Source organism: Mchenga conophoros, linkage group LG6 (assembly GCF_057382185.1).
Source record: "Mchenga conophoros isolate Kocher_MC1m ecotype Shallow Benthic linkage group LG6, M_conophoros_male_GT1.1, whole genome shotgun sequence".
Lineage (NCBI taxonomy): Eukaryota > Metazoa > Chordata > Actinopteri > Cichliformes > Cichlidae > Mchenga > Mchenga conophoros.
In genome coordinates this window covers 5224997-5250224 of record NC_140531.1, presented here as the reverse complement: position 1 = coordinate 5250224, position 25228 = coordinate 5224997, and the positions used below count along the sequence as shown (strand labels likewise).

Below are 25228 nucleotides of genomic sequence, written 5' to 3'. Positions count from 1 at the left end.
TGTTCATGAGTGAGGGGAGACGGGAGTGTGCTACTGACAGATGGATTTCTGCAGTGACCTACATACTGTACTAGTCTGTTTTTGGTAAAGAGAGCTGAGTATGAAGGTGAAGCTGTCAGTTGGTTGATATACATCGATACCTTCACTTATGGTCATAAGCTCTTTGTAGTGACTTAAAAAATGCAATTGCTGATACAAAAAGTGGAAATTGGGAATGAATTTTCTCCAGAGAATGGCTGATATAGCGTAACGAGTCATCAAAGAGGTGGTTTGGGCATCTGACTAGGATGCCTCCTGGGCATGGTGTTCTGAATAGAGTGTGCCCTGAGGTAGACCCAGGACACACTGAATAGAGTACATCTCAGAGGAAAGCCTGGAAATGCCTCAGTTGTCCCCCAGGTGAGCTGGAAGAAGTGGCTAGGAAGAGGGAGGTCTGGACTTCCTCTCCTTAGGCTGTTGCCCCTGCAATCCAGCCCCAGATAAACAAAAGAATATGGATGGATTAAAACTTTCACTTATGCTAGTTCTAGAAATAATATTTAGGGCCCAAAAAAGTAACTGCAAATGCTCCACCAGTGAAACCAAGTTGAACTCTCGCGAAGACTGATTGTTTGTATCTAGCTGGGCGAGTGCTACGGAGGTCTCAGAAGCAGCAGTTGGGATGGGTGATGAGCTCCCCATCATAGCATACAGGATCTTTATATGCACAGAGCATTCTGAGAAAAGTAATAAACTGAATCAATTTTGGCTTCTTTACATATATTTTATTAATAATAAAATTTTACTTTCTGTATCTTTATCACACACTTGACTAGGTACAGTACTTGGTTAAATGCTACTCATTGCAACATACCAGACATTTAATGCCAAGATTCAACCTGCAGTGTTAGAGAAGCTGGGATTAGCTTAACTTGGTCCTTGATAATCATCTATAACCAGTTGGGGATGAATATGAATGAATAATTACTATTTAATAAAATTACTAATTTTAATTTAATTAAAATTACATGTAATTACTAATGAATAAAAATCATTTAAAAGCTGTAGGTTGCAGCTATTGCTCTAACACTGTGTAAAACAAGGCTCAGTGCTGGCTCTTACAGTTTGAGCTGCTTTAAACTTTATTCACAAAGAGCACATTAGCATACTAAAAACAATAGCTAGCTAGTACTGCTGTGACCTAATACTTTCATAAGCGAAGATGATCTTCAAAGAGCGTGGCTACATGCAGTGATGCTAGTGTTAGCCATTGTGGTGGCAAACTTCTTTATTCTATGTATTGATCACTTTATCGATAGTAATATCACTTTGTCACTTAGTTATATGCAAATACGCATGTCACAAATGGACCTTATTGCACATACACACACAGTGGGGCACTGTAAGTTCATGGGAGACGTTAAACAGATAGTGAGACTCCTTGTCCATATCTCAGAGGAGAAGGAGGGACGATCTAGGATGTAAATTCTTAGGCAACAGCTAAGTGAAAAACACATTTGTAACTTTCTCTCTTGGAAGGTCCAAGAAGGTTTATTCTATTCTATTCTATTCTATTCTATTCTATTCTATTAGGCCAGTAATTGACTGTCAACTTTTCCAAGGTGTAGTCTGTCACCCTGTAAATGCTGGGATGGGCTCCAGGTCCTTGTGACCCTGAATTGGATGGATGGATTGATGGACTGATTGTGTTTTTGTACTGGCACTGTACTTTGTTAGTACTGAAATAAAGACTTACAGTACCTTGCCTAGCCAGTGTGAGAAGCCGTCTGCGCTCTCCTCGGCTGCAGTGTGTTGGGAAGCAGAAATCTTCAATACCTCGAACAACACTAACCTCACAGCGTACAGCGTACGATCTGTCCAAGTCATCACCACCCTACACACACACACACACACACACACACACACACACACACACACACACACACACACACACACAATTTATTAGCCAGATCAATTGGGATGGGAATTGATAATAAAATCAATTAAAAAAAATCAGTCAATAAAATGAATGTCCATATGAACATTACTTTAATTTTATTGATCATAAACTGCTCCAATATTTTCATCCTCCAACACGAACTGAAATCAGCTGATTGTAGGGCACACAGCCTTCAATTCATTATTCACAGTGTTTTGAGTAGCTACCTTCAAGTTGTCATAGTTCAAGTCACTCTCTGGTGTCTGGCTGGTGATCTTCTGTTCATGATATGCTTCAATAACTCGGTCAAAGAAATCACAGAACAGGATGTAGGACTCGGCATCGCCGGCAACACACCCGACAGCTACAGGACCTAAATAATCTCCTTCATTAAAAAAAGGAACAAAAGTGACAGAAGGACCAAGTGAATAATCTAAACATTTACCTAAAAATTTCTCCACAGATGCTTATGGAATTACCACTTTGGACTTCATTCGTTTAAGGTTTCTTTCAATAAATGTCCAGATTAATTAGTAAAACAGTAAGTAAAGTAAAACTGATTAAAGTGTTTAAACTTAAAGTATGTAAACTTTATGCATCCATCAGAGCATGAATGTGTGTGAATATTAGATAGCACTTAAATAGGGTAAGCAAAAAGTGCTTGTGTGAATGGTGTGAATGAGGCAATTTGTGTAAAGCACTTTGAGGGCTCAGTTTGAGTAGAAAAGCACTGTATAAGAACCAGTCCATTTACCATCAAATAGAAGACTGAGAGTCCAAAGCTGAAAATGCTGTTTACAAACCCAGGATCATGACAGGTAGAGATACAGCATTGCAACTGTTTGCAGGATCTTATCTCAGTATCTCTTTGCATTGAAATTGCCTCCAATGTGGCACTCCTTTTTTCCCCAGTGCAGGGTGGCTGTAGCTCAGGTGGTAGAGCAGGTCACCTACTAATCGGAAGGTTGGTAGTTTGGTCCTAGTCTCCTCCAGTCTTGGATTTTCGCATGCCAAATATCCTTGGGCAAGATACTAACCCCAGGTTGCTCTGCGATGCATCCATAGGTGAATGAATGTTATCACTAACAACTTAGGAAAGTGCTTGTGTGATTGGGTGAATGAACAAGTTGTGTAAAGCGCTTTGAGTGCTCAGATAGCAGAAAAGTGCTATTTAAGAACCAGAAACATCACACTTTTACTCAGTTGGAGCAGCAGTTAATAGTAATAATGTTGTGCTTCTTCTCACACTTTGATCCATGATCCAGTTGCTGTAGGCAAAAATCTGGACTTGTTGCTGAATGTAACATTCCTCCACATGTTCAGATTCCATTGAACATGTTATAGAGACCAGTGCAAACAGGCCTGACTGTGAAGGGCAGTCATTACAGGCCTCCTGGCAGCCCAGGAGACTGAAGACTGGCGGTGTGCACTTTGCTCTGAATTGCCTGGGTAATGCAAACATTCATTTCTGGATTGCAAATTTGTAAAAGATTGCCTAAGTGCTGACAGGGTGAGGAAATGATCTTCTTGTGGTGATGTCTTCTTTGTGGCCTATCTCACATTCCATATTATATGGGACTTAGATGCCACTCTGAATATGATACTAGGACTCATCCAAATGATACTGCACCTTTGTTTTATCGAACACCAGATTAAAGTTGCCCTGTGGCATGGGCCCTGTCCAGATCAGTCAAACGTGGCATGCTTGGAGCAGACATCAACTAACTGCTATAGCAGGTACTGCTTAATCCTAATTGTCAGCACTTGGAGTACCAGAAGCTCAAAACAGATTTAATAGAATAATTATTTTATACGTTTTTATAATAATTGTATAAATTTAAAACAATTCATTTATTGAAATAAACTTTGCAAGTTTGGCATTGGCAGAGAAGTTTTGGCAAGTTTTCCATGAGGACAACCCACTCAACTCTACTCTCAACCCACAAATGCACATATTCCTAACAAATATGGCATCATTTAAGGGGAAATAAGCTTTCCAGTAATAAAAGATTTATTTCCAGAAACCATAATTAGAACAAAGAAATAACTGACCAAACAAATTTCCTTAGTTTTTGTGCTAACTTTATATTATATTATATGTTAGACCAACAATGAAACAACGATAATTATGATTTTTTTTCATGCAAATCTCAAATTCTTTTATATATGTAAATACTATCAAATTAGTTACCAATTGTTCACTAATTTTCATGTTGCTGTAATTCTGTGTTTTGGCCTCTCTGTAAAGATTTGCAGACTCAGATCATGTGTTTGTGGTATGGACCCAAAAGTGGACACTCAGATACAAAACTGAAATTTAACAAAAAGCGAGCCGTTTCTTGTGCACGGAAATACAAAAACAAAAGGCTAGAGGAGACTAAGACATACTAACTAAACTCGGCAAAACTAGACACTAAGAACTATGACTTGCTTGAAGCAAGAAAAATAAGAAACATGAAAAACCTGAAACATGGAACATGGGACATGGAGGAAAGACAATGGGAGACAAGGCCAAAACAAAAAGACATGACTAAGACACAAAGAGAGAGAGTGAGACACACAGGGAGAATAAACAGAGACAAGAGTGAGGAGCCAGATAAACACAAAAGACACCACAGACACACAGGAGACACAGGGATGAGACAAAGACTCAAAAGGAACCTGACCAACAAGAAACCATGAACCATTCAAGCAAATAAACTCAAACACATAAAAAGAACCAAATGCAACAGTAAACTGTATAAAACTTGAACTTAAATCAACATTATAATGCAAAGAAAAATCTCACACATACAAAATAACTAAAAAAAACAACAAAAAAAAAATACATCACCTGGTTCCTCCAGGCCGGGACGAATGACGTCATCAAAGATTACTCCACTCTGGGTGCAGCGGTTAAACTGTCGGCGGTACAGATCCAGTGTGAGGATTCGACCCATCCAGGTAAAGTTCCTGCACAAGTCAGGAAACTCCTCCTGAGGGAAACCTCTCTTCAGGTGAAATCGGGCCATGGGGTCAGGGGGAATCAAATTCTTAAGAGAAAGGACAAACACAGAAGAGAGAGTAAAGTGACCAACTATTATATTAATAACCCAGAGGTCACTGCTGTTCACAGAACAATACATCACATTTTACATCCAGGTCTCCTAATATATGAATTAAAAAATGAGATGTTTATTAACCCTTATAACAAAATCCACAAACATTTTCTGGCTACATCATGTTGTATATGCTATATTTTTATAATATATTTATTGTATATTTTTTGTACTACATTTGATACGTTGGGCGTTTTTGGCAACTTTTTGTTAACAATGTCAATTTTAGAAAAAAAAGAATTTTACCCATAACATTTTGAAATTATGGCATGTATTGATCATGTCGATGAGATAGAGGTCTCAGAAACTCATGTATCAAATATGTGTTTAAGTGCATTATAGGGTTGACAGAATAACACAGCCACAATGCTGAATGACAAATGTAATGTTGTCATCTTTCTGTTACTTTTTTTTTAATGAAAATTTTCATCCTTTTTTCTTTAGCTACCAAAAGTTACGAAAAAATAAACAAATAAACCTTTTGCTATGATCTTACACTGTATTCATGTTATGAGAGTAGATTTTGACAGCATTTAAAATCAGTCAGGAAAACTGCTAAGAACTGTCCCACTTTGTAAAAACAGTGAGGCTGCTGAGTGTCTGTTGTTAGTTCACGTCTGCAAAATGATCAGTGATCAAGAATATCTAATCCATAATTACCTTCTGATATACTCTGTTGCTATGTTTGACTTCAGCTGTAGATGACACAATTTCTTTTTATTGAATTACACTGTATCACACTGCTTATTCTTATTCTTACATTGATATAATTACCTCTAAAATTGGCCGGTATTTCACCTCCTTAGGAAATGTAACTGGAGCTGAGCAGAAGTCAAAAAGGTAAGAGATCAAAATTTTAATCAAACAGATTAACAGTACTGAAGACAGAAACACAGTCAGTCTTAAAAATCTTCATATAAGTATGAAAATATTGGTCCAGAGACAAGATCAGAAAGGACTTCAGTTAACCAATAATCCAGTGGTGAAAACTTGATGATTTTCTACTTAAAATGCTAGCGTTCTTTACTACTAAATCAATGCACTCTACATACTGATTAATGTTTGTATCAGGCTTGTAACTATACTTGATAGCAAACATATTAGCTTTTGATGTTATTCTGACTTTAACCTGTTAATACCACTGGTTACATTATCAGTTAGATCATCTTCTCAGTTGAAGTAACATAAAAGATGTTAGTCATGCAGTGTATGGCAAAAATCTTTATTACAGTGAATGGGAAAAAAAGAACCATGCAGTGAAAATGATGGGACACTCACGTTTGACCCTCCACATATTGTCGTCTTGATGGAAAAACAGATGGCTGTCTGTACAACACCAACAAAATATCTAAGAATAGTTGTGTTTGTGGTGAGCATCTCATCCTGCAGCCTGCAGGAGTCCAGTTACAGTCCGCACAATGTCACCCTTTTTATAACCACACACAACACACCACTGCTGCTATGTTTGAGCTGCTCTGAATGTGTGTTTGGGAGGTCATGCTCTAATCCCTCAGTTCAGAATGTATGACATCATGGGGTTTTTTGTTTTTTAACTTCTATTCTATTCTTACAGTGCATATGGCTTGATTCTCTTTTTTTTTAATTTACTTAAAAAATGTGCTCAATAGCAGCTTTCTGTGAAATCAAATCTTGACAGTGATGATCTAGTGGTGCTATGTAGATGTCTTTTCTGAAATTAAAAACACAGTGTCCTAACTAGTTAAAGTGCATCAGATTTAAATCTTTCTCTCCCCTGTCTTACCTGCAACACATTTCACGACCCTGGTGCGTCCCAGGGCGGCTGTGGCTACAATGTAGCTTGCTATCGCCAGTGTGTGAATGTGTGTGTGAATGGGTGAATGACTGAATGTAGTGTAAAGCGCTTTGGGGGCCTATGGACTAGAAAAGCGCTATACAAATGCAGGCCATTTACCATTTTCACTTCCGCCTGATAAAAATTAACATTGAACACCAGGTGTCAAACACTACGTGTACCAATATAGAGGGTAGGTAAAGTCACAGAGGGAGAAAGACACTAGTAGCCTGACAGTTTTATTTTGCAAAGGTTAAATTAAAGTAAAGGATGTGTAATACATAGTTCTTCAACTCCACCACTTACAGTACATACACAAAGTATTCACTTGTTCCACATTTTGCAATATTAAAACCGTAATCCATCTGGATTGCAAACATTTTTGACCTCAAAATTCTACACACTGCTCCTACGAACAACAAAATTAAAAAAGGTTTGCAGGAAATTCTCATGAAAAAACAAAAATGTGACATGAATGAAGGACCAGAAAAGTCAAATGTATAAAAATAAAGGATTTTGTATTTTACTAACGAATTAAGTAATAAAATATGAGTTAGTAAAGTATTTTACTCATTTCAGAATCAGTATCAGAATACTTTATTAATCCTTAAGTAAATTATGTGGGCTACAGTTGCTTCAAGACAGTAACAGTAACAGACCAAACTATTTAAATAATACAATATGTTACCGAGTTTACAGATTTAAGAAATAGTGCTAATATATACAAATCACTCAATTATACATATCAAGAATATTACAGAGGTAAGAATATTACAGGGGTGGAATATATATGATTGGCATTACACTCTAACCTGTGAACTTTGTCAATTGCTATTTTACTGTAGAGCGTGTGCAAAAAGGGTGTAACTATTGCAGTGCTTAGAGTGTGTTAGATGGAAGAGTTGTACAGGGAGATGGCCACAGGCAGGAATGATTTCCTGTGTCGTTCAGTAAATCATTCCTGCGCGTGGCCATCTCCTTGTACAACTCCTCCATCTAATACAATTTATTTTCTCACTTTTAAAATTTTTTTAATTAGGATCAATCATTATTCCACTACTACTACTACTGCATCAGAGATGCATCAACTTGGAGTTAATATCTTGACCCAGGATATTTGATACTTTTAAATCCTAAAGGGATTCAGCTAGGCTGAGTCTTGCAGCCATGTCTTCTTAAATTGGCCATATGATCTGGACACACCTATGTGTCTACCGACACTGGAAGGTTAACTGACAAAGGCATGACACAAAGTAATGCAATCGGTTAGTCGGTGGCTCATTAGGTTAGTTTCTGCAACTTCACCTACATAATTTCCATAGGGAATAATAAAGTATTCTGATTCTGATTATGAAAAACAATTAACAAAAAAGCTAACTACTTTCTACATGGGGTAAGTAAATAAGGTAATGCAATGTGATATAATTAGAAAGTAACAAATAATGTGGATGGCACTGAAACTGGACTGGTAATCTGGAATGTTGGGCACTTGGTGCCCAACACTGTCTTGGCCAATTAAAGGGGGTAAAAAGGCAATACACAATGCCTGAGCTCTTCCTCATCACGGGGGTCTTGAACAACACTGGCCTGATAATGGGATTGTTTTTCAGTGCTGTCATATAGCGATAATCACTTTCTCTTGCTGAAAACACGCTCTTGTTTTTTGCTAACAACTGACTTTTTTGGTAATGGAGGTCCTGTGCGTTTGCTTGAACAGGAACTGTTTAGTCTCACCCCATTTCAACATTTTCTATGGTTTCTTCGAGGCTGAAGAAGTCCCTTGGATGAGTGACGAAACGTTTCTCCCACTGAAAACGCTACGTCCAGATGAACAGAATCAACCTTTTGGGATTTACTTACAGTGGCTTGCAAAAGTATTCAGCCCCCTTGAACTTTTCCACATTTTGTCACATTACAGCCACAAACATGAATCAATTTTATTGGAATTCCACGTGAAAGACCAACACAACGTGGTGCACACGTGAGAAGTGGAATGAAAATCAGACATGATTCCAAACATTTTTTACAAATAAATAACTGAAAAGTGGGGTGTGCGTAATTATTCAGCCCCCTGAGTCAATACTTTGTAGAACCACCTTTTGCTGCAATTACAGCTGCCAGTCTTTTAGGGTATGACTCTACCAGCTTTGCACATCTAGAGACTGAAATCTTTGCCCATTCTTCTTTGCAAAACAGCTCCAGCTCAGTCAGATTAGATGGACAGCGTTTGTGAACAGCAGATCTTGCCACAGATTCTCGATTGGATTTAGATCTGGACTTTGACTGGGCCATTCTAACACATGGGTGTGTTTTGTTTTAAACCACTCCATTGTTGCCCTGGCTTTATGTTCAGGGTCGTTGTCCTGCTGGAAGGTGAACCTCCGCCCCAGTCTCAAGTCTTTTGCAGACTCCAAGAGGTTTTCTTCCACGATTGCCCTGTATTTGGCTCCATCCATCTTCCCATCAACTCTGACCAGCTTCCCTGTCCCTGCTGAAGAGAAGCACCCCCAGAGCATGATGCTGCCACCACCATATTTGACAGTGGGGATGGTGTGTTCAGAGTGATGTGCAGTGTTAGTTTTCCGCCACACATAGCGTTTTGCATTTGGGCCAAAAAGTTCCATGTTGGTCTCATCTGACCAGAGCACCTTCTTCCACATGTTTGCTGTGTCCCCCACATGGCTTGTGGCAAACTGCAAACGGGACTTCTTATGGTTTTCTGTTAACAATGGCTTTCTTCTTGCCAGTCTTCCATAAAGGCCAACGTTGTGCAGTGCACAACTAATAGTTGTCCTATGGACAGATTCCCCCACCTGAGCTGTAGATCTCTGCAGCTCGTCCAGAGTCACCATGGGCCTCTTGGCTGCATTTCTGATCAGCGCTCTCCTTGTTCGGCCTGTGAGTTTAGGTGGACGGCCTTGTCTTGGTAGGTTTACAGTTGTGCCATACTCCTTCCATTTCTGAATGATCGCTTGAACAGTGCTTGGTAGTGATGTGACGTTCTGTATCGAGGCTTCGGAGCGTGTGTCGAGTAATGGAGGGGGCGTTTCCGCGAAGCGCGTATCGAGGCTTGCTTCATTTATGGGAGGAGCTGAAAATGATGACGTCCGAAGCCTCGCTGCCCGGCTGTACCACGTGACTGGTTCATGAAGTGGTTCGAACTTTGCCGCGAGATATGACAGCGATATAAACCCCTCAGACTTCAATCAAAATGTGGGTGTTTGATGGAGAGTTGCGGTTAGTGAGAGTTTGGAGACAGTTTGGAGGTTTATGAGAGTGAGGAGAGAAAGTCAGGAGAGAATGGAGCCAGCTAAGAAGAGGAGGATGTCCTCCCCTGTGTGGGAACATTTTGATCTTATTCCTCCCAACAAGGTATGTAAATTTCTACAGAAGATGTATTTTCATAATACTGATGGTGCAATACAATTTATGTTGAGCTGTCTGTACTTTTGTACAAGGTGAAGTGTTTGCTATGTGCCAGGGAGCTGGGATATAACAACACCTCATCCATGCTTAGGCACTACAGAGCTTTGCATGAGAATAAGGGGAACACCGATTGTGGAGCAAGACCAGGTGAGCCATCAAATGCAATGATAATATAGCATGCTGTAATGTTACTAAATTATATAACAATATTATACAACTGTTATAAGTTACGTGTGTGATATTTATATTTGTGCTTTATCTTTCTTGTCTTTCCTCAGGAGAACAATCTCAAATAGATGAAGACCTGGTCAGCATGGTGATTGAGGACTCACAGCTATTTAGCATTGTGGAGGACAAAGGATTTAAAAGATTTGTTAAATCATTAAATCCCAGCTATGTTCTCCCCACTAAAAAGGCCATAAAAGCAGTGAAAATTTAGTTTTTACAGAATAAAATGTGAACAGGCAGGACTGAGGCTCAAAGCCTCAGTGTGTAGCTGTCCATACCTCAACGTTACAAAAGCACAACTACTGTCCACACCCCAACCACACCTCACAGTAAATGATCATTTCCATTTCAAGCATTTCCAAATAATCATTTTCCATACTGCCACTATAAATATACACAGTATACTGCATCACTACAATATACATGTTTTACACACTCCTTTTGTTGTTGACATTTACAGGCTGTGTGCAAAATGCCACACTCTTCAAATTCATGCCAGCTATTATTTTTACGTCCAGTAGGTGTCCTACTAGAGCAAATGAAGCTTCATGAAGCTTCGCATTGGGGTGAACCAATTGGATGAAAAGCTTCAGTGCTTCATGGGGCTTCATCTGCCCATCACTAGTGCTTGGGAAATCTTTTTGTAGCCTAAGCCTGCTTTAAATTCCTCAATAACTTTATCCCTGACCTGTCTGGTGTGTTCTTTGGACGTCATGGTGTTGTTGCTCCCAATATTCTCTTAAACAACCTCTGAGGCCGTCACAGAGCAGCTGTATTTGTACTGACATTAGATCACACACAGGTGCACTCTATTTAGTCATTAGCACTCATCAGGCAATGTCTATGGGCAACTGACTGCACTCAGAACAAAGGAGGCTGAATAAGTACACACACCCCACTTTGCAGTTATTTAGTTGTAAAAAATGTTTGGAATCATGTCTGATTTTCATTCCACTTCTCACGTGTACACCACTTTGTATTGGTCTTTCACGTGGAATTCCAATAAAATTGATTCATGTTTGTGGCTGTAATGTGACAAAATGTGGAAGAGTTCAAGGAGCCGAATACTTTTGCGAGCCATTGTACCTGGATTATTGCATTAAGATTGTCCATTTCTTAATTTAGTCTAAAGTTGAGGTCTCCCTCAAGAACAAGAGAGCAACCTAGATATTCAGAGTCTACAGTAAAAAAAAAAGCGTGGAAGACCAAGATATCGTCAACATTTGGGCCCTATACACTTACAATACATATCTTTGTATAGATAATTTCATGATTAGAAATTTTCTCTCTGGATCTATAACTCTGTTGAGTACTGTGAAATAAGATAAGATAAGATAAGATAAGATAGAACTTTATTAATCCCTCGGGTGGGTTCCTCTGGGAAATTCGATAAATTAACACTTTTATGTATTAAAATTACTATTCCCCTAAAGATATAGCAGGCTGAGAACACATTAGGAAACACAAGTGTTTTAAATTCATCTGTAGCTGTGACAGGTCTGCCTGTAGTTTTTTTTTTTGTTTTGTTTGTTTTTTAAAATATATTTAACCTCTTATCCTTAACCTCTGGCTCCAACAGATTCCATGTGACAAACCTTAATGTGCCCATAGCTAATGTGTAGCTAATGTTGCTCACTGTGTGTGATGCTTAAATGAATGAGAATAAAAGACATACATCACTCAGGAAAAAAAAAGTGTAGCGAGAGGTTCCACAAGGGTGCAATATGTAAATGAGAGTGGTTCTTGTTGTTGCCTGATTATGTGTTTCAATAGTAACTTATATGAGCAAGTATGTGTGCGCTTTCTGCTGTTATTATGCCCACTACGCTAGATACATGCACTTCTCAATCAGAGTTTAGATACTGCTGATTGGCAGTCTCAAATTCCTGGATAACTTTTTATATCCTTTTCCTGTTTTGTAAAGTTCATCTATCTTCTCCTGGAGATCCTTTAATAATTTTTTTGCTTTCACCATGCCCCCAAGCCCAGAAACTCACTAACGTTTTATAGACATACACTTATTACAAGTGTGACCAGGAGATATTTTATTTTGTATTCTTATGATCACAGTTATAATTAGAAGTATCAATCATTAATGTATGCAGGTTATCATCATTGTAATCAAGTCTCAAATGGTATCCACAGCATTGTATTCACCGTCCATAACTGGAGGGTCCAGCAGGACCTTGTTCTAATTCATTTGCAGGCCTACATCAGAACATGCACATAGAGAGTTATGTAAACACGCACGTTTACCCTTATTTACACAGGGAGGTCATGTCAGGACATTCTCTAGTTGGACACACAGGCTCACAGAACTGCACAACATGCCATGTCACACACTTGTTTTTCTCTAAAGTATCATCTGATGTTTGTATAAAGAGAACTTTGGACTATGGGGAGACTGTTATCATTTCCAGTAAGGTCTAACTGTGTGATGGGTTATATAAGGATGGGGAACGGTCCACTCTTTGGAGATCTGTGGCTGTACGCTTGTCTTCCCATGCTTCTGTCTTAGAAGCATGTAATAAAATCACTATGTTTGTCACCTACACGGACTCGGCTGTTTTTCCTTCTTACCCAAACTGAACCAGACGTAACACAAGCAAACAGATCACAGGGGAGGATAGCTACCTTTAGTAGTCATTTAAACCTGTGTGTGTCAACTTGTGTGTGTCAACTTGTGTAATTTTGATTGTTTTCTGTTGTCATTATGATTTATGTTTTTCATATTGTTAAACATCCTGCAAAACAACCTGACAAAACAAACAACCTGATTTAATTTCTCTAAATCTGAAAGTGGCTATGCAGCGACATTCCCCATCCAAAAATACCATAGTGTGAAAAAATGTTTGCCACCTTTCTGTTTTTCTGTATGTTTGTCACACTTAAATGTTTCTGATAATTATAAAAATGTAAATATTACATAAAGATAACGCAAGTAAACACAAAATGCCGTTTCTAAATGAAGGTATTTATTATTAAGGGGAAAAAAAATCCAAAATTATATGGCCCTGTGTGAAAAAGTGATTGTCCCTAAATCTAATAACTTTTTGGACCACCCTTAGCAGCAACAGCTGCAATCATGTGCAATAACTGGCACTGGGTCTTTTACAGCTGTGGAGAAATTTCCATTATTTTTGCCCAACAACATCCTGGGTCAACATTGAGCAAGAATTTGTTCTAGATCTTCCCTTAAACACTTTTCTATATTCTTCAGACACCGAGATATTAAAAAAGAATACAACAAACCCATTTTTGAAAAACACAATTATAATTTGGCATGCAACACATAAAAATTTCGGCGATCCTCCAACGCTTTCGCAATTCACTCCTATTTGGGGTAATGAAAAGTTTACTCCTGGTAAAAATGATGGAGGATTTAAAATGTGGAAAATTGAAGGGATTCAAAAAGTTAAAGATCTATATGCAGACAGCATGTTGCTCACTTTTGGTCAGGTCAAAAAATATTTAATACCCCCAAAGCACTTCCTTAAATACTTACACACATAGCAGACAGATCTGGCTCGGATCTGGTATCAAGCCGGCACTGCTGGCTGACTTCCGGCATGATAAGACGTATGTCATCCAGATATGGGCCAGGCCTGTCTATGTAATGACATGCCATATCTGGCTTGATTGTGGTTTGGCTTATGTGGCCCAGGCACATAGAAAACAGGTGTGGCCCGGATCCGACATCAAGCTGGCACTTCTGACTGACTGGTGTCACGGCAGGGTGTATGTCAACCAGATGTGAGGAAGCACTCAGTTTAGAGAAAGTGTGTGATTGGGTGAATGTGGCATGTTGTATAGAGCACTTTGAGTAATCTGGGAGACTCGAAAAGCACTATATAACAATCAGTCCATTTACTGTGCGAACAGAGTTTTGTCATGTTACTTTTGCACTATTATGTTCCGACACATGTTGTTATTACATGGCTTGATTGAGGTACACATTAGGCTGACATCTGGGGCCAGAGCTGAAACTGTTCTGGGCCAGCACAGGGCCAGCAGTGTGTCTACAACTGGCGTTGTGCGGGCCACATCTGGCAAACCTGATTTGGGCCACCAAAGGGCCGTCATGTGGGCCCTGTGTAAGCAGATTGTGTGGGTCAGATCCGGGCCATACCAACTTTGCTATGTGGGTACAATTGAAAAATTATATGTCATCAAAAATGCAACAGATTCCTGACCTTCCACCATTACAAAAAATACAGGAGGTATGCATTGAGAATACAAAAGGGAAGGCTTTCTTTCTATGTATTATAACTTATTGATGCTTTCCTCAGCCAAAGACTCAGCCATGTTAGATGCATGGAGAAGGGATAATCCAAGAGGACATAGATGAAAGTGATTGGAACCAGTCTTGCTTAAAAGCACAAAAACAAACAATAAACATGCGCTTTACACTTCTCCGATATAAATGGGTCATGAGAACCTATAAAACACCCATCAAGCTCCATCATATGTCCAATCACATTTCAGACATCTCTACTAAATGTTAAGTTGAAAAGGGAACTCTTCTCCATGTGAATGTCCTAAAATCCAGGAATTTTGGAAAGATGCAATCAAATGTCTGTCTGAAATGTTTAAGGTAAAAATCCCTTTAAAAGGTAAACTCTGTGTACTTGGAATATCCAAGGGAATTTAAACAACTGGCAAAACAGACTAAATTACTGGACTATGGACTACTTAAAGCCAGAAGAGCCATTGCACTATGTTGGAGGAGTATGGATGCTCCCTCCATGGGACTCTGGAAGAAGGAAATTGCAGACTCTCTAGGCCTGGAAAGGCTAACATATATTGCCAAGGGCAAACAATTGGACTTTATGAATATGTGGAAGCCATACAAGGATATGATAGGGAGTGGAGGTGGAGGCTGTTCATGAGAAAGAAGGGAAAGAAGAAGGGTTTGAAGTGTGGATGGGTGTGTGAATGTGAGGATGTTCAAACATTTGTTTGTATTGTATAACCTTAGTGCAGCATTTGATACTGTTGACCATAATATCCTATTAGAGCGATTAGAACATGCTGTAGGTATTACAGGTACTACACTGCAGTGGTTTGTATCATATCTATCTAATAGACTCCAATTTGTGCATGTAAATGGAGAGTCCTCTTCACACACTGAGGTTAATTATGGAGTTCCACAGGGTTCAGTGCTAGGACCAATTCTGTTTACATTATACATGCTTCCCTTAGGCAGCATCATTAGAAGACATAGCATACATTTTCACTGCTATGCCGATGACACCCAGCTCTATCTGTCCATGAAGCCAGATAACACACACCAATTAGTTAAACTGCAGGAATGTCTTAAAGACATAAAGACCTGGATGGCCGCTAACTTTCTGCTTCTTAATTCAGATAAAACTGAGGTTATTGTACTCGGCCCTGAAAATCTTAGAAATATGGTATCTAACCAGATTCTTACTCTGGATGGCATTACCTTGGCCTCCAGTAACACTGTGAGGAACCTTGGAGTCATTTTTGACCAGGACATGTCCTTCAACACACATATTAAACAAATATGTAAGACTGCTTTCTTCCATTTGCGCAACATCTCTAAAATTAGAAATATCCTGTCTCAGAGTGACGCTGAAAAACTAGTTCATGCATTTATTACTTCCAGGCTGCACGACTGTAATTCATTATTATCAGGATGTCCAAAAAACTCACTGAAAAGCCTTCAGCTAATCCAAAATGCTGCAGCAAGAGTACTGACAGGGACTAGAAAGAGAGAGCATATTTCTCCTGTTTTGGCTTCCCTTCATTGGCTTCCTGTTAAATCCAGAATTGAATTCAAAATCCTGCTCCTCACATACAAAATCTTAAATAATCAGGCCCCATCTTATCTTAATGACCTTGTAGTACCATATCACCCTATCAGAGCACTTCGCTCTCGCTCTGCAGGCCTACTTGTTGTTCCTAGAGTATTTAAAAGTAGAATGGGAGGCAGAGCCTTCAGTTTTCAGGCCCCTCTTCTGTGGAACCAGCTTCCAGTTTGGATTCAGGAGACAGACACTATCTCTACTTTCAAGATTAGGCTTAAAACTTTCCTTTTTGCTAAAGCATATAGTTAGGGCTGGACCAGGTGATCCTGAATCCTCCCTTAGTTATGCTGCAATAGACGTAGGCTGCCGGGGGATTCCCATGATGCATTGAGTTTTTTCTTTCCAGTCACCTTTCTCACTCACTATGTATTAATAGACCTCTCTGCATTGAATCATATCTGTTATTAACCTCTGTCTCTCTTCCACAGCATGTCTTTTATCCTGTCTTCCTTCTCTCACCCCAACCGGTCGCAGCAGATGGCCCCGCCCCTCCCTGAGCCTGGTTCTGCCGGAGGTTTCTTCCTGTTAAAAGGGAGTTTTTCCTTCCCACTGTCGCCAAAGTGCTTGCTCATAGGGGGTCATATCATTGTTGGGTTTTTCTCTGTATCTATGAAGCGCCTTGAGGCGACTTTTGTTGTGATTTGGCGCTATATAAATAAAATTGAATTGAATTGAATTGAATTATAAAAGAAAATTTCAATAAAAATATATGAAAAAAAAGATAATTTCTTAGAACTTGCATAAATTGAAAATTATCAACATGTTACATTTTAAGTAATAGAGTGAATTGAGATTAATTCATTAAAATTGGGAATTGTTCATCCAGGAAATATTTGCAGTGCTATGCCTGTTTCCTTTGGCAGCCTCAAGGCTTTTTGAATGATGATGCTGTAAAGCTTGGGACACCTACAGTGGTGTGAAAGAGTGTTCCCCCTTCCTGATTTCCTAGTGTTTTGTCACACCTAAATGTTTCAGATCATCAAAAAATTGTAAATTAAAAAAAAAAGTAAATACAAAATGCAGTTTTTAAATGAGCATTTCACTGATTAATTAAGGGAGTAAAATCTTCCAAACCTACCAGGTCGTGTGTAAAAAAGTAATCGTCCCTCTTTTTAAACCATTAATGGTGATAACCACTTTTAGAAAGCTGAGTTCAGTTTCACTAAACAAACGCGGGCCTGATTACTGGCAGACCTGTTGAATCAAGAAATAATTTAAATAGATAGCCATCTAAAGCAGTGGTGGCCAACTCCAGGCCTCAAGAGTAGGGATGGGTACCGGCACCGGTTCTGACATAAACGGTAGTAACCAGACCGAAAAGCAGCGCACATTTCGGTACTTTATTTCGGTGCTTTTTTTTCCTGAGATGTCATACACTTTGGATTCTAGCCAATCATTTTACCTTTCCTAGGATAGTAAGCAGGCCCAGGTACGTACATTCTTTTAGAGCAGAGCTACAGATTAAAAATGCCCAAGGTGAAGCGGTCAAATTCTGGCTGTACTTCACAGCAAAAGTTGCAAACCCAGCAGCCTGCAACAAGTGCAACAAGGTGATACTGTGCAAAGGAGGTAACACCTCGAATCTGATGAAACACCTGGCGACGTATAGCATTTTGTTAAAAGCCGAGAAATGCGCCGTATTTGATAGCTTGAGTGATACCATAAATCCCCTATAGCTGCAGAAAAGGCTAACATTGTTATCTTTTTACAAAAAAACAGCTGAACATGAGAGGTTTTTGGACCAATTTTGTGTTCTCCATTCTTTAAGCACCGGTTCGAGCACCGGCACCGTTTCAAAAGTACCGGTTTGGTACTGGTATCGTATAAAACCTAAACGATACCCATCCCTACTGAAGAGCCTTGAGGTCCTGCAGGTTTTAGATTTGTCCTTGATCCATCACAGCTGATTTAAATGACTAAATTACCTCCTGATCATTCTGGCTTTACTACAGCACAAGACACTTTAACATCTTACCTACGCTATGTACACTAGCTGTAAATTTCAAGATTGTTCTATTTTATCTTAATTTATACAAAGTATATAACTCACCCACTTGCACATAATGTCCTCTTTGTATATACTCATTCACTGTATAATAAAGTTCTCTCTCTCTTTTTTGCATAGTCGAGGAGCGTATCAGGTCACATTTCACTGTGTTGTACTTGTATAACTATGCACGTGACAAATTGAATTGAATCTTGAATCTCAGTGCAGTGACTTCGGCAATGGAGGTCATGAACATGGTCCATTTGGACTCAGTGACCCGGCAGGTCTGTCCAGCATCCACCTGATCCAACTCACCACTGGGTGGTGATCAATTGATAGCTCAGCCCCTCTCTTTACCCGAATGTCCAGGTCTGGTGATATGATTACAAAAATCGATCATCGACCTCCAGCCTAGGGTGTCCTGGTGTCACGTGCACTTATGAACACCCTTATATTTGAACATTGTGTTTGTGCTCTATTGCTAACACAAACAGACAGAGGGCAGCCCTGCCTGGTTGACTGCTGTAAATTAAAGGGTTTTGACATGTTATTGTTAGTTAAAACTTGCACTGTCTGGCTTGTATACATGAACCAGATCCATTTGAGAAATGTTTCACCCAGTCCATATTTGGGGAGCACCTGTAAGAGATAGATCCATTCTATTCTATCAAAGGCTTTGCATGCATCTAGTGATAACAGTGGTGTGTCATTATTGTTTTTGTCATACAGTACATTGAGGACACGTCTTCTATTGTGATAGCCTTGTCTCGTTTTAACAAAACCTTGTTGATCGTCTATTATCAAATTAAGCACATATTTATCCAATCTCCTAGAAAACGCTTTACACAAAATCTTTGTATCACAACCCATTAGTGATGGGATTTCCGGCTCTTTTTAGAGAACCGGCTCTTTCGGATCGGCTCACTAAAAAGAGCCGGCTCTTTCGGTTCCGAACCGGCTCTTCAGGTTTTGTTGCTTCAGTTAATTTATTATTAACAATAATATAAAATTATGCACAAAAGGAATTACTAATGTAAAAAAAAAAGTGGTTTTATTTATATATGTTTATATAGAAATATATGCGGTGGCCCCTAGAGACAAAACACGTACAAAATCCAAAACACATTTCTAGCATGAACTGAACTTCCAAAACAGAGCTACCTAGATCACTTAAATTACACAATTGAAAGCATGAAAGCATATGTGTATTGTTTGTGTATTTATACACAAGCATTCATATATAGTCAAATAATTAAAAAAAAAAAATGTTCATTTACATGTTACTACCACACACCAAATCCGGTCGTTGGTACTTGCTGGCTTGTGTAGCCACTAGGTAACAAAAGCTCAACACTGCCCCTAGCATCCTGGAGCACTTCTGTTGTCTTTTATACGTGTCTTGGAGTTTGTACGTGTTTTTACGTGTTTTGGAGTTTGTACGTGCTTCAGAGTTCGTACATGATTTGAAGTTTGTATGTGCTTTGTCTGTAGGGGCCACCGTAAATATACTTTTATTTATTCACTCCACATAAATTGTAATAAATAAATCATATAATACAAAAATCAACTATTCACATTTCAACTTTTAACTATTTAAATTTTTAGCTTTTTCCTTTTACACATTTAAAGTGAAACAACACAAAACACTGCAAACCACAACACAATTAAATATAAATTATAATATGAAAACAAAAAATACATGCATATTCTCTGTCATATGGGCTTGCATGACTAACTTTCTGAATCCTTTATCATCTGCAACTGAAAATAGTTGTGGATGATTACTATACCTTTCTAATGTTTTTTTTTTGTTTTGTGCATTTTATGTTCAATATAGGTATTTGTTGTGCCTGAAAATGAACAAATAAATGAAATGAATGAATGAATGTGAGGTTGTTGTCCCTGGCTTTTTCTCTGTCTCTCCCTCCCGCTCTGTTCCTGTGCTACTGGGGTGACCATGGCTCAGGGGGTTGGGAAGCGTATCTGTAACCGGAAGGTCGCCGGTTCGATCCCCGGGCTCTCTCTCCTGGTCGTTGTGTCCTTGGGCAAGACACTTTACCCTACCGCCTACTGGTGTTGGCCAGAGGGGCCGATGGCGCGATATGGCAGCCTTGCTTCTGTCAGTCTGCCCCAGGGCAGCTGTGGCTACAACCGTAGCTTGCCTTCACCAGTGTATGAATGTGAGAGTGAATGAATAGTGGCATTGTAAAGCGCTTTGGGTGCCTTGAAAAGCGCTATATAAATCCAAATCCATTATTATTACTGAATGTAACTACCGCCCCTCCCCCCTCTGCCCAGCGTAAAGCACGCGGAGTGAAGCGGAAAAAAAAGTGCCAGAGAGAGAGAGGGTGAGAGAAAGAAAAAAAACCCCACGGCTCGCGATAAGGAGCCGGCTCTCGTCGTTCATGTCAAAGAACCGGCTCTAAGAGCCATTTCGTTCGCAACCGACCCATCACTACAACCCATAAGACTGATTCCCCTATAAGAGGATGTTAACGGAATGTTAACGTTCAAAATGTTTTCTTTAGTTGTCCTCTTCATAAAATAGTATCAGATTGTGTACTTAAGATAGACAAAGTAAGGAAAAAGGAGATGCAGGTTTGCACATACATTCACATACTCACACACACCAGATACAGAACTTGTAAACAATCTCTGATTGAACATTTGCATTTACTTATCAGAAATGCCTCCCCCTTCCCTTGAGCAAAATATTTGGAGGGTGTTAATTAGGGTTGCCAACTCCCTGAAAAATAAATAAGGGACACCTCGTGGCCAGGGCCGGGCGACCCAGTTGTCTTCACCCTTCCCAGTGTGGTGAATTTTCTAGCTCTTTTTTTGTGTGTGAAATTATTTTTTTAACCATTTGACTTGAAGTTGATTTAAGTAGATGCATATTCTATTCTTTGTGATATGAACACATGTGAAACAAATGATCATTTAGCCATTTATTTTTAGCTCAAAATGACAACATTAACACAGTAAAACAGGTCTCTTTCTTAAACAGAAGCCTGTCATGCTTAACTTTTGAGAATATAAGTAAATCTTTCTTTAAAAGCACTCTGTCCTGCTTAACTTAAAATAATAGAAAACAATAGAAAGAAAAATATTCTTGTAACAGTGCACATTTAGTGCATTTAGTACAATTGGCTTCAGTTGAGGTATTATTTCAGCTTTTCTAATGCTAATCAGCTGCTCCTGTTTGTAAACCCGCTTGTTCCCATGATTACGCATCATAACTCATCATCATTATTCATCTATGTATTACTTTTATGTATTAGTCATCAATTTGTTGTAATCATCTATCCTTGCAGTTGTTTATTACACAAAATAAATTATATTATCACACTTCTGGCCACATAGCGCTGATATTCACTGCACATGCCCATATTAACGTTTTCCAGCCAGGTGTTTTCCTTTTCCCATTCTTCCCTTTCTCTGAGGGGAACAAACATTGCTGCTCTAATGCTGGGCTCACACTGTGCGATTTTTGGCCCATTTTGAGCCGATTTTTGAGTGATCGGACCGATTTTGGCCTTCATCGTGCGTCGTGTAGTATACGTGGGGTAACGAGAAGTGATTAACACCTCACGACCAGCTCCCGATCATCAATCGCTCGTGAGGTTCTCACCACAGCCGCTCACACTGCTCGCGCGCAAACGTAAACGTTGGTGAAAAAGACGGCGCAGCACGGCTGTGCAGCGTGTGATCTGGACACAAGCGATGGAGGCACAACTTGTAGAACTTTGGAAAGCTCATCCGAGCCTTTTCGATGTGGCATCACAAAATTATCACAACCACAACAACCGTGAAAATAGTTGGATCTACACTGCTGCTCAATCACAGCTGCCTGATCATGTTTTTCATTAGCAATTTAGCAAAGTTGATGGTAGTGGTGTGTCTGTGTGAGTGAAAGACAGAGAGAGCGAGCGACAGATTTTCTGTTATAACCTTCATGTTATGGACGCACAGTGTGAGCACTCAGGTCCCATCAGAGCATCGGGCCGTATAGTGTGAGAGTACATCGTGACATACGAACTTCTAACCCCTGCGAGTCAATCGTGCAGTTTGAGCAGGAGCTGAATAACGTGACTGAAAAAAATCGCACAGTGTTTGCCCAGCTTTAGGTGTACTGTCATCCGAGACTTGCACCGCAGAGTCGGCGTTTGTTCCCCTGTTGGCCATGCTTCTTGTTGTGGTCATCTGTTGTCTTCCGGTATTTTCTCCGCAAGCGACCTTTCCTCGACCAATGAGATGAGCGGTAATCTGAATTGTCATACTCGAATTGTCATAAGTGTGCTGTCAGCTCATTGGTCACAAAGCAGGAGAGGGGCTGGGAATTATGATTTCAAACAAAGCGTTAATTCCATAAACATTTATAGACTACTTTTGATTCTCACTGTATTACGGGACAAAGTGCGTCCCTTATTAGCTCAATACGGGACGTGTACTTTTGTTTCGAAATACGGGACGATTCCGTTTTTTAAGGGACGGTTGGCAACCCTAGTGTTAATCCACATCACTGAGGAGTAACTAGTCAACGCAACCTCACTAAAGCCCCATAAATCAGACAGTGTCTACTAATCATATAAAGGTACTAATTTGTTCCATAATAAAATAAAGTTTACCCTCGATAGCAAAAAATAATGACTTAATTAAGGCTCAGCTGTTAGTATAGATCCTAAAACAATTCAGATTAAACTTAGAACGAATATGCGCTTTAAAATGCCCAGTTATGTTGTATTAATTCAAACTCAAGATTTTATCTGTCTCTTGTCAATGACTCTGTTGCTAATCAGTTATGTAGGAGCAGGAGCTGTCTCATTAAATGTCTTAAAGGTTAACCTGTTGTTTAAGTAACTTGTCCTTTACGACTTACTGATCATGGGCATCTTCTCATGTGTCCTTTGGCAGATTCTTATAGAATTTTTCAGCTTCTTGAGGTGTTGAGAAAAGGTGGATCTTTCCATCGTACAGGATCCTGGGCCTATAGGGGTTGTGCTGGAATCCATGGAAGGCATTATTATCAATAAGCAGCTTGACAACCTGGTAAAAATCCCCATAGGATCCTAACCATTTCCGCAGACAGATCCTATGCAAATGTGATCTTGTGTAATTTGTTGTTTTCTTGCTTCCCAATATACCAGTTCTTTTTCTTGGAATTTTAAGAAACCAATGAGCACCGCTCTGTTCTGTTTCCCGGGGGCTAGCGTGCGATGTATTCGTTCCAGTGTGAATGACTTGTCAGGCGCTAGCCCCAGCATTTAGGTAGCATGTTGTTAATAAAGTCGAAGAGTGGTTGTTTCCCCTCTGCTTCCTCTCTTATGCCAAAGATGCACAAGTTCTTTCATTTTACTCGGTTTTCTAAGTCATCTGTTTTGGCTTCAAGAAGTAGGATTCTTTTGATAGTTCAGTGATGTTTCTGTTTTTTTCAAGTGTGCTTTCTACCTCAACAATGCAAGCCTCAGCCTCCTCGATATGAGCCGCCTGGTTCAATATGTCTCAGATTTGATTTGAACTCATCCAATACTTCATCTGTGTTGTGTGCTGGATTTGGTGCGGTTGTCTTAGTGCCTGTCTTGCGTCTTCGGGAAAGATTTCACACCGTTTGACAGATGAAGCTTTAGACATTTCAATGCTGTATATTCCAAACCACACTAACAGCGTACAGTTTGTACGCTGTCTTAGTAGCAATCCCGCTATGCTGCCATCTTAAGGCTGGGCCACATGACCCCATCCCTATGGTATATCTTTGTTAATATTGTCATTTAAGCTTATCATCAGATAATGAAGAAATTTTACAGCTGCTCAAAACCTGTCATATCCACCTTAGCTTTCACAAATAGCGTGTTGTCTTTAACGTACAGAGCATTTTGGGGAGTTTGCAGCATATTGTGGGAAATAAAGCAAGGAAATCCAACAGCAACATTGGTCTGGGATTCAGGAGTGGGTTGTTGGAAGCATTTGGTGGTAGGGTCAGGTCTGAAGCTGAGACTCCGATGGTTAGAGGCACCACTTTGGTCCAGAACAGAGAGAGACACAGTCTGTCTGAAAGGCCATGGCAGAAGAGTGTCAAAGTCTCCAGGCATGAGGACTACATAAAGTGACAGGTGAGTACCTCTTCCCTCCCCATCCCCATTCAGATAGGCTTTAATGGCCATCTTGTATCCACAGCGTCCAGTGTAGAATGGCACACTTGTCAGGCATGACAGCTGACCATTGGCCTCTGCCCCACTCCTCTTCCCAAAGTCTTCAATTTTCCAGATCAACTTCCCATCATAAGATGTCGCTTCAAGCTCCTGCAGGTGCTTTTTATTGAGATTAAGTTGAGCAGCATGAAGATGTAGGAGGCCTGAGTGACGCTTTAAGTTCTCCTCCAAGGTTCCTGGTTGAAGAACATAATAAGATCATTTAGCGAAATCCTGAAATATTCTTTACTGTCTAGACACGCCCAATCATTGTTGAATTATTTTACTGTTCATTTAGTTCAGAAAAACAGAGTAATAACCACCAAGGCTGGATTAACCTTTTCAGATTCCAGATTGTGATTATGAAGATAACTGTTGGTTGCAGCCTTAGTATCTTACCTCATTTCTTTTATGTGTTAATGACTTTATCCAGAAAGTTTATAGTAAATGAGCTCAGACTAAACGACATCCATAAAAGTCCATAAAGGGTCCTAATCTGGTATTTTAAATTTCAAAATCAGAAGCACAGACTGTTGGAAGGAGGACAACTGATATTTTTCTTCATTTTATATTGCATCAATGCAGAAATTACTCATTGTTTCAATTTACGATTAAGAACGTTTTTCATGTTCTTGAAAACATGAAAGTAAAGAAAGTGGAGAACTGGAACCTTCTCTTAACCTTGTTGAGACAAGTGGTGGATGGTGAAAGATATTACTGGAGGATCGCACCAGAC

General features: G+C 39.5%; 2 protein-coding genes across 5 annotated transcripts in view; both read right to left on the bottom strand.

The window, feature by feature from the left end:
- Nucleotides 1-23382, bottom strand: part of LOC146571940 (creatine kinase B-type) — a 33376-nt gene extending 9994 nt beyond the window's left edge. The window contains exons 1-5 of one of the 3 annotated variants that reach the window (XM_085275946.1): nucleotides 23184-23382; nucleotides 5791-5837; nucleotides 4752-4950; nucleotides 2146-2303; nucleotides 1741-1873 (exon numbers count right to left, since the gene is read on the bottom strand). In XM_085275946.1, coding sequence (XP_085132072.1) covers nucleotides 1741-1873; nucleotides 2146-2303; nucleotides 4752-4950; nucleotides 5791-5837; nucleotides 23184-23367 — 721 coding nt within the window. In that variant the 5' untranslated portion in view covers nucleotides 23368-23382. Of the gene's footprint in view, nucleotides 1-1740; nucleotides 1874-2145; nucleotides 2304-4751; nucleotides 5046-5790; nucleotides 5838-6294; nucleotides 6352-23183 lie in introns of those variants that run through there. The other 2 variants (XM_085275945.1, XM_085275944.1) reach the window with 2 other exon arrangements.
- Nucleotides 23383-24096: 714 nt separating this feature from the next.
- The window catches only part of traf5 (Tnf receptor-associated factor 5), a 36463-nt gene continuing 35331 nt past the window's right edge, over nucleotides 24097-25228 (bottom strand). For both annotated transcript variants that reach the window (XM_085275942.1, XM_085275943.1), the window contains one exon: nucleotides 24097-24689. In XM_085275942.1, the coding sequence (XP_085132068.1) occupies nucleotides 24103-24689 (587 nt within the window). In that variant the 3' untranslated portion in view covers nucleotides 24097-24102. The remainder of the gene's footprint in view (nucleotides 24690-25228) is intronic.